The 9,635-nt window shown below is 33.0% G+C and overlaps 1 protein-coding gene across 7 annotated transcripts; it reads left to right on the top strand.

The window, feature by feature from the left end:
* Window positions 1-3,743: 3,743 nt before the first annotated feature.
* On the top strand, window positions 3,744-9,318 carry LOC145003743 (uncharacterized). 7 transcript variants are annotated; one of them, XM_078962647.1, is made up of 11 exons: window positions 3,744-4,305; window positions 4,403-4,432; window positions 4,747-5,167; window positions 5,255-5,374; window positions 6,015-6,077; window positions 6,141-6,321; window positions 6,393-6,488; window positions 7,344-7,468; window positions 8,179-8,308; window positions 8,380-8,501; window positions 9,058-9,318. In XM_078962647.1, exons 7-10 carry the CDS (start codon window positions 6,431-6,433, stop codon window positions 8,400-8,402), a joined length of 336 nt encoding a protein of 111 aa, XP_078818773.1. In that variant the 5' UTR covers window positions 3,744-4,305; window positions 4,403-4,432; window positions 4,747-5,167; window positions 5,255-5,374; window positions 6,015-6,077; window positions 6,141-6,321; window positions 6,393-6,430; the 3' UTR covers window positions 8,403-8,501; window positions 9,058-9,318. The 7 variants fall into 7 exon arrangements, with proteins under 7 accessions (XP_078818773.1, XP_078818772.1, XP_078818776.1 ...); XM_078962646.1 differs by having other exon boundaries at window positions 4,706-5,167; XM_078962650.1 differs by lacking the exon at window positions 4,403-4,432.
* Window positions 9,319-9,635: the final 317 nt, after the last annotated feature.

Here is a 9,635-nt window from a genome sequence, read left to right as displayed (position 1 = left end):
GATGATTCTGATTACGAAGATGGGTTTCGATCGCATGGTTCGGTGATCAGAATTTTGAGCTGTTACTTAAGAGTTATGATATATTACTTCGAAATAGATAACAACAAGGTTTTCATATGGATTGTAAGGATACGTTTTTCCGCAAAGTTTTAAAATAGAAAAAAGGGGTTTTAATTTTATTTATTTTAAAAATATCCTTCCAATGGCATTTGTGAAAGATTGTTGCTTATATGTTTCTAGTAATAGCAATATTGGAAAGTGGATTTGATTGTTTCATTTGTGGTAGTGTCTAACTTTACCAAATGCGGAAAGGTTCTCATCACCTAGGTTTCAATTGGACCGAAACTTGGAATCATAGAAGCTGTATCGTATGATGGATGAGAATTTTCATCTTTGGAAAATTAAGACTAATTCCGTATGTGAACAAGAATAGAACTAAAGGGATCGAGTACACATGCTTGTGCACTGGTCAAGTCCACCACAAAGATTGATAAGACTATTCGTCATGATTTGCTAAAGCTTAGTAAATATGGTATACTTAAAAGTTTAAGTATAATTCTGAAGCATTGAAAAGTTTTCAATGTGTGACAGAACGAATGAGAAAGAATCTAATCAGGCAGAAAGATAAAAGTTTCTCAAATCTGAAAAGATGAGAGAGTACTTTAGTATCGTGTTTTATGATCATCCTAATGATTAAGATACCATATCACAAATTCATACTCTAAGGATATCTTAGTGCATTGTTATGACTATGAAGAGGGGTCATGAATTGTTGGAATTGTTAAAATCAAGAAGATGAATCATACTTCATTCCAAATCAACTCTTAGAGTCATACTCCAAGATTGTAACATTGAGTGACATAAAGTAAGGTTTAAAACACTTATCAAATGTAGTGTAAAATGTGTTCTACTCTTGTACATTTGAAATTGGTAACTTGTGATCTCTTGGATAAGACAAAGACCAACTAAGACCAATTGTGTGAAGTGTTAGTCTTGATAAGAATCTGCACTATCCCTTGAATATTTGTTTTGTCAGGGAATGGTTCTTGACTAGGGAAACTTATATGTCAAGAGGACAGTAGGAGCCTTAAAGATCTAGAAAGGATTTCAAGATTTAATCAAGAGTAAAACCTGAGTTTTATCACTAGCACACGACTTAAGGTTTGCGACCTATTAAGTTGACATAATTCTTGTTTCTGTGTCTGTTCTTATTAACTTGACTATGCATGTGAGTTTTGTTAGTTCTAAACTATGTGCATAACAACTTGGAAGCATTGGTGGGCCTTGTACTACCAGATGACAAGAAATTAAGATTGAACAAGTTCAATCCATGTAAGGTTGAATTTGTCACTAATCTTGTCTTGTGATTATGGTTTTGACAAATTCACATGGATAGAAACTCATACACCATAAAATCTAAGTGTCATAAGGTTTCTCTCCGATTCATGAGAATGATGGTGAGGAAACGCTTTCTCTAAGTAGATTTTAAGTAGATAGCAATTGTGTTGTTTGCATTTTCAAAGTCTTTAGTGGAGTGTGTGTGGTTAACCGGCACACTAACATGGACTTGTGAGAAATGGCAAATGTCTAAACACTTGAGAGTATGATTACGACATCCTTTTTCATAGTTCTTGAAATTGTTTAGACACACATGTGAGCTATCTAAGGAAGGGTGTATGAATCTAAATTTTAGAAGTCCGACCGATTTCTGAATACATGTCAAAGCTAGTGGGAGCATAAGTGTTATGTTAATAATCATCATGTTAGTGGGAGCATGATAATTATGATTATTATGATTGCAAGCTAGCAATGTTAATTATAGAAAAACAAAAGTTTCAATTCGTGAAGTTGTAGGGGTTGAAAAATTGTTTTGCTATAATTAAGGGAGAAGAAATTCTACTTCAATTCGATTCTAAAAGCTTAGATTGAGATTTTAATCATCTTTAGTCAAGGACATATCTATATATATATATATATATATATATATATATATATATATATATATATATATATATATATATTGCGTTATCAAAATTCGATTATGATTACGGCATTCCCCTTCATAGTTAAATTTTGAAAACATGGCCAATAAAAAATATTGTAGCAAAAGACTGGTCTAGTATCATGTCTTTATGTGAGACATCATGAATCGTGTCCTATATGCTTCAAATATAGGATCGATTCATGTGCTATAATATTCATCCTTTCTAAATTTTCCAAATGCTTAGGGCATTAAGAAGAGAAAAATCTAGAACGGGATATAACTAAAGTGATTAAGAAATTGTCGAGGACAGTCTGAGGTTCGCCAAAGATTGGTTGCTCAGGGACAGTTGAAAGTATGATATAAATTGTTGGAAATGATCATATTGACATATTCTGAAAAGAGGTAACTCTTGTTCAGAAGTGATAGTCAAAATGGGACTATGGAAATGTCTCCATAGGTGGAAGTTATTCAATTTGTGTAAGATTAGAAAACCTTAATGCAAGAAGGATGTTCAAAGCAATTTACTTTGAATATGAGACTTCGTTTCCATAGATATGATTTTCTTTGGAATACTCTATAATGACTATTGACAAGTTTTGTGACTATGTGCATAATCATTACAAGAAGAACATTGCATAAAAATTTAGAATCTAAATTTTTTTTGGTAAATGGTAGGAATTAGGAATTCTTACATTTACAATAAGGATTTGGGATTGTGAAATGAGCATCATTGGAATCATGTTCAATTGATCTTTTTCACAAAAGTAAAGATCATAGACAAACCTAGTATGCATACTTGGAGTATGGCATAAATGTTGTTTAGAAAACACAGTGTACGTGCTTGGAGCATGGGACAACTGCTGTTTCAATTCAAGTATAAGTTGGTTATTTGAAACATTATGCAATGAATAATGTGTAATCAATGTGGTGATAAATAAAAGGTGTTATATTTATGCTCAAAAGGGTTCTGAGACCACACTGGATTTGATTATTATTGTGTTTCACTTTGCATGTTTTGACTTCCAAAATAGTTGCGTTATTCTGTCCGAATGACTAAGTTAATTAAACAATCCACAGTCGATCATATGTCGGAAGTAGGTATGAATTAAGACTGTCATGAATTGAGCTTGTAGATGGCTAAAGGTGTTTAGATATAGCAATGGTTGCTACAACATTCATGAGTGCTCATAAGTTATGAGTATTGGAATTAACCAACGCTCACTTATATGACTTCATGGAATTTATCTTGAGTGATCGTGAGACAATAATATCATATAAGTCTTCAAACCTAGAGATATGAGTTGTTACCTATGAGTTCGTTGTGCATTGATTGCACGTAAACGCATCAGTAACTTGATGTTATAAAACGTGCCTTTATGTACAATTCAACAAGTAGTAGAAAAAGCATAGGAGTCGAAGTTTATCTGTTCCTTCTAGAAATAGAAGCGATATCTGGGCCCCTCGATGATTTTGTGTTGACCTATGTACTGGGCTCCACTACAAGAAAAATAGCCTTTTACGATGCGTAAACCACGATACTCATTGATTTATGTTACGCAATGGAGAGTAACGTTTAAAAAGTGTCATCTCTTCAAAAAATTTAAGGATTTAGGTCACGCATTATTGCGTGCCCTTAAATTAGCGTCATACGAGAAAAAAATTAAAAACATGGAGGGCGCTATATCTTAAATGGGCATCCTCTTTGAGTGTCGCTTTATAATTTTAATGAAAAGCGCGTTTAGTAGATAGGGGGAAAATGAAATCCCTAAAATTTTGAACACCCGCCTTCTTTTTTATCCTCCACTTTTGTTTCCTTCTTGCCCTAATTACGATCCTTTCTTCTCCTTCCATAGATTCGATTCGACTGCCGCCTTGCCTAGTTATCGACACTCCTTCCTTCATTCCTCACTTGCCTTCTTCGCCTGACAATATCTCAAGAAGTACAACTCTGAAAGCGTACAAGTCAGACTTATGTGTCGGAACTCCGGTAGACTGAAATTCAGGCAACATGTAGCCTCGTGTGCCCTAGAATTTCACGAATCTTGAACTTGGCTTACTTGAATCTCGTTCCAAGCTGCTATCGATTTCGCCACTAGGTTTGGCCATTCCAAATTCGCATATTTTCGCGTTGAGTGACTATGATTGGGTTACAATTATGCTTGAGCCGACGATTGGGTTACAATTATGCTTGAAAGTGTGAAGAACTTACATGCTCCATCTACTTCTATCCTAGAGTCGATGATTTAGGGCCTTATAGCTTCTCATCCCACACAGCGCCGACGATTCAGGGCCTTACAAGCCCTAGCTCGGATTGAACTAAGGTATGCTTTACTGAGCATGATTTTTCATGATTTTTTGTTCTGCTTATAAGCCCTAGGTCCGATTTCAAGAAATATCTCATTCTATTCAATGAAGTAGGTCTGATTCTTCTCTTCTGGTTGCACTAAGGTATGTTGTGCTTACCGTTATTCATCTAGTCTATTCTTCTTCTTCTTCTTCTTCTTCCCTGGCATCTTAATGTTTCGTGTAACACCTACAATTTCTTCACTCTTGGAACACGTACAATTTCTTCACTTATTCTTCTTCTTCTTCCCTGATATCTTAAGCCATATTAGAACCCTAATTCCAGAAGAATCCGATTGGTTTTATAATATTTCATACATCTTTTCTGATGTTTTTACTGATTTGTTTCTATGAAAACAACAAATGAAATGGGTCTAGGAAAAACCATTGAGCTGCTTGCTTGTATATTTGCACAATAGAAAATCGGACATACATGTTGATGATATAAGAAACAAGACAATACAAGTTGTTGCTGGAGAGCATAAATGTAACATCAAAAGAATGAAGAAAGAGCGTATGTGTGGGGCTGTAAGTGAAATCTCAAAGTCTAAAGTTTTTTTGGGTACAATGTGATGTCTGTGATGCTTGGCGACATGCAAATTGTGTAGGCTATCCATATAAAGAAGAAAATTCAGAACCAATAAAAGATTCAGAAAATCTGAATGGTGATTCAAGAAAACGCAAAAGTTAAGGCTCCAAAATCGTTATCTATGATGGGGCCCAAATTTGTCCATTTTGCTTAGAACTGAGTCAAGCAACCGGTTCCCCTGTTCCTATTGGTTCAACTTTTGTAGTATGTCCACCACCAATATTGTCATAGTGACATGCTAAAATAACTCGGTAAACCTCAACTATTACTATTTATTGATTCAACTTTATTGTACATATGCATGCTCCTTCATGTAAATGGTTTATTTCTTTTTGCAGTAATACAAGTCCAGGTTCACAAAAAAAATTTGTGTATGAAGGAGTCAAACACATGACCTTTTCCATTTGCTTTTGATTGGTTGAAGTTTGGTTCGGTAGCAGATTTGTGCTAGGTTATAGGTACATTGCTTTAATTTGATGCTTATGTTGTGTGTGATTTTTTCAATTTCCTTTTAGCTGTCTCTGATTTGCATTTATACTTGCTACGAAATAAAATGATAACTGTTCTCTTATAATTACTTGAGTTCTTAGTCATGTTTGAGACTTTCGATTTCACAGGTTGTATCTAATTGTAGCTGTGAGAATGCTTAGGTTTTCATTACATATAGACCATGATAATATCTAACAAAATTGAATTTTTTCATATTAGATTAATGATACATTGAATATGAGTAGTGACTTGAGCATACTTATCTTTTTGCACTGAATCATACTCCTTCTGGAACGTTGCTTCTGAATCTTTTCATAAAAATTGTGAACATTTAATCATGGGGAAAATAATCTTGACTCATTACTTGTTGGTCCTATTGACATGCTCTACAAGTGATGGAAAAAGAGATTGAATGAAAAAATGATTTATGGAATCCAGGGACTTTTAAGTTTTGAGGTTACACTGTTTCAATTTTCACTGCACAAAACTTACATGTTGCAATAGCCACATCTAATGGAATTAAGTGGTATTTACTTTTTACTAATTAGTAATTACTGTCTAATTATTTATTATTTTCTTTATTCAATAAATAAAAATCATTCATCTCAGGTATAAATTTATGGGGCCAGATTTGCTAGAAGACAACACAGACAATGTGTAGGAACCCCAGAGGTATAAATTTTAATTTATTTTAAATGGTTTATGGGTATTTTGGTAATTTGATGATACATATAGGTTCAGGAAGTTTTGGATGAAATTGGTGATCCTTCTAGACCATTAAGTGTTATTACAAAAGTTGCAAAGATACAACTTTTGTATATACAATGGATAAAGTGATTCTTGGAAATAGGTGGTTGAGAAAAGCCACTGGAATTCAACCCAAATTCACATTTGTGGTTGACTCATTTGAGAAAAGGTAATGAGGGTATTTATGTCTTTTGCTTCTTATTGACATAATACAAATACAATATGTTTATATTGTTGCAGGAGTGCAACTTCTTTTCAAAGGGCACCTATGTTACCTCATGGTGGAGTTCCTGATTCCGATTCTAATTCCGACAACAAACAACTCTAGCTTTATATGTAAGAGTGAGCATAAACGGGTACTCGACCAAATTTGTTGGAACCGGAACCGGCGGTTCCTAGGATTTTGGAACTGGAACCGGAATCGGTTAAATTGGTTCCTAAGATTTTAGAACCGCTCCCGGAACTGTCGGAACCGGTTCCGGTTTCGGGTACCCGGTGTCTAATTAAAAAACCAATATAATTACAAACCTTTTATTATAGAGTTTTTTTTGTCCTGTTGTAGACCTTCGTTGGGTATAACTTATATCACGTTTGGTTTTTTTCCTATTAATAGCTATATACGTGATGAAACGGTAAAAAATAGATGACATAAGCCATAGAAGCTAAACAAATATTTTCTACAAATTTGTTGTAGAACCAAAATTACATAACTAAATTCTGGAAATACATAGTTAATTCGCACAATACATTTTTATCTAATTTATACAAAATTTTATAATTCAGGCACAGTGCATTGTTAGTCTCGTATATAAAAATATTCAATTTAGTGTAGTGAGGTATGTTAATATTTAAAAAGAACAGTAGGTACATGTAGCTTTGTAAATCTAACAAACATTAAGAATTTTAGAACATTTCATATATATATATATATATATATATATATATATATATATATATATATATATATATATATATATATATATATATATATATATATATATATATATATATATATATATATATAACCCACAATAATAACTCTTGTTCCCTTGTGAGTGTCCTAAGAGTAAGGAGGTGAGATTTCATAAAACAGGTCTTGGAATGGCGTATACCCTTTTTTATCATAATTTTTTGTTTTATGTCTTATGTAATAAGTGTGACACATTTACTGATATTAATATCTCCGTGAAGGCTCGGAGCGCATTTTGGTCACTGAAAGGCATTATATGGCTTCAAGCAGTTGTTCGTGGTCAAATAGTCAGGTTTTCCGGAAATTTCCCTCAAATGCTTCAAAAAAACCTCTGCAAGAACATTCGGTACATCATCCTTTTTGTTTAGTTCTATTTAATTATCGTTCTTCTCATACAATATCTTCCCCCTTTTTTTTTTACTTCAATTTGTTCCATTACACATCTTTACTAATATTGTTTGTATTGGAATTAGGATTCCTAAAATTGTGTAATATTTTTATAGTACATTTTTGTAATACAAGGAAACAAAACTGGATGCAAAACAAATATATAAAAGTATATTACTTTTTTTTTGTATTCAACCTTAAGTTCATGGATAAAATAAAACAAATTTATATAATTTGGGACACATACAAAAAAGTATATATATTACTAACTAACTATATTTCTCATTGAGTTTGATATCTCTGCTTTTCTGATGAGCCTTCAACTTTTTCCATCCAAAAAGCGATTAAGCGATATCTCACCTCATATGAACCATAACCAATAAATATACACTTTTATCTTAAATATGAACCTTAACTATGTTCCAATTAAATGTGGGAGTCGTGTTGTACTTATGATTAACGGGTATGCAATGTAATCTCTCTTGCTTAGTTGCTTCTTGCCCTTTGATAAGTGGTGTCTTACCCTATACATTAACATTTTAAGGGAAGTCAGAACTTAGAAGCTATCTATATGCATATGGTTTTATCTTTTTCAAAGTAAATAAGATTGCTAATTATGTATTTCTTTTTCACAAATTGGATTTGTGATTTGAAAATTGTAAATCTCAGATTAGGGGGGCACTTGTAATCGAACTGATGATTGCTGCTGGAAAGGTTGTTCCTATTTTACAGCTGGAACATGGAGTAGCTGTTGTTACAGTGCATGCAGGGTCATTCATGACTTCTCTTGATATAGGAGGTTTGTTAAGTTCATTTTGTTTTCTGATGCAAAAAAAGTGGCTAATATCTTTGTGTTGTGTTGTGGTGTAGGGTTTTCAATTATCTACAATTAAGGCAGATCAAGCAATTCTGCAATGCCTGGATGTTGCAGCTAAGGCTCCGCATTAGCCTATTGGTGTTGATGGTTGGTAATTCCACCTGGCCTCGTTAAGGTAACAACATATCTGTTGTTCAAACTTCAAAACCCTACTTGAATTTATATCCCATTCATCATCTAGAAACTAGTTTCAATTAGAAACCATGTCAACTTATTCAAGTTAGTTGGCATAATTGCCCTATGTAGAAGGAATTCATATGATAATAGCCTTCTGGACGTGTATGTCAAGCTCATAGATAATAGCCTTCTAGATGTGTATGTCATCATATTACATCCTCCAAATACTACCTTAACATATATTAGTTTTTTTTTTTTTTTTTTTTTTTTGCAACTCTCAATCTGATCTGGAAGCTAATTTGTTTAAGGTATATATCTATATATATATATATATATATATATATATATATATATATATATATATATATATATATATATCCCTGTTATCTCCATTATAGTCATGTCTGAGTTTTTACAGTATACCCTCCCCATCCGTATCATTATAAATACTATGTTTTGTTTTGAAAATGAACTTGCCTCTACAATGGATGTTGCTCTTGGGATTTTGATTATTGAGTAAAGACTTGGAGTTGAATTTTATTTAAATCTTGCAGCATTATCAACAAGATGTAGTAAAGACTTGGAGTTGAATTTGGCTAAGTCATTATTGAGTGAGATGGGCCAATGTACAACTGCTTATCCATATAATCAGTTGTTTGGAGCATTAGTCTTAAAGAATTATGAAAGGCAAGATGCAACTTTAGTTAGTTGGAATTTGATGTACATAGTAGATTAGATGCAAATTTATATATTGTAAGAAATAGAATTGTATGACATTAAATTTATGCAATGGATTCTATTTTTTGTATATGAAATTTTATTTTCTATTATGAAACATTAAATACAAATTTATTTTGAAAATAAGTAAATCTATAAATAATATTTTTTTTAAACATTTAAAATTATCATACGCAAAAATCTGTGTCATCTTCATTTATGATATGGCCTTTCTTGACAGGGGCTTTCTTGATACGCATTGCATGTCATTAACATGCGCGTCGTAAGGTTACGACACGCAAATGCGTGTCGGCTTCCTTTATGACATGGCCTTCCTTGATACGCATTGCGTGTCGTAACTGCGCATCGTAAATGCGCGTCGTCTCTCTTTATGACAGGGCCTTCCTTGACGCGC

This window comes from Lactuca saligna, chromosome 7 (genome assembly GCF_052625555.1).
Source record: "Lactuca saligna cultivar CGN05327 chromosome 7, ASM5262555v1, whole genome shotgun sequence".
Lineage (NCBI taxonomy): Eukaryota > Viridiplantae > Streptophyta > Magnoliopsida > Asterales > Asteraceae > Lactuca > Lactuca saligna.
Note: the sequence above shows the minus strand (reverse complement) of the source record. Positions and strands in the feature narration are given on the sequence as shown.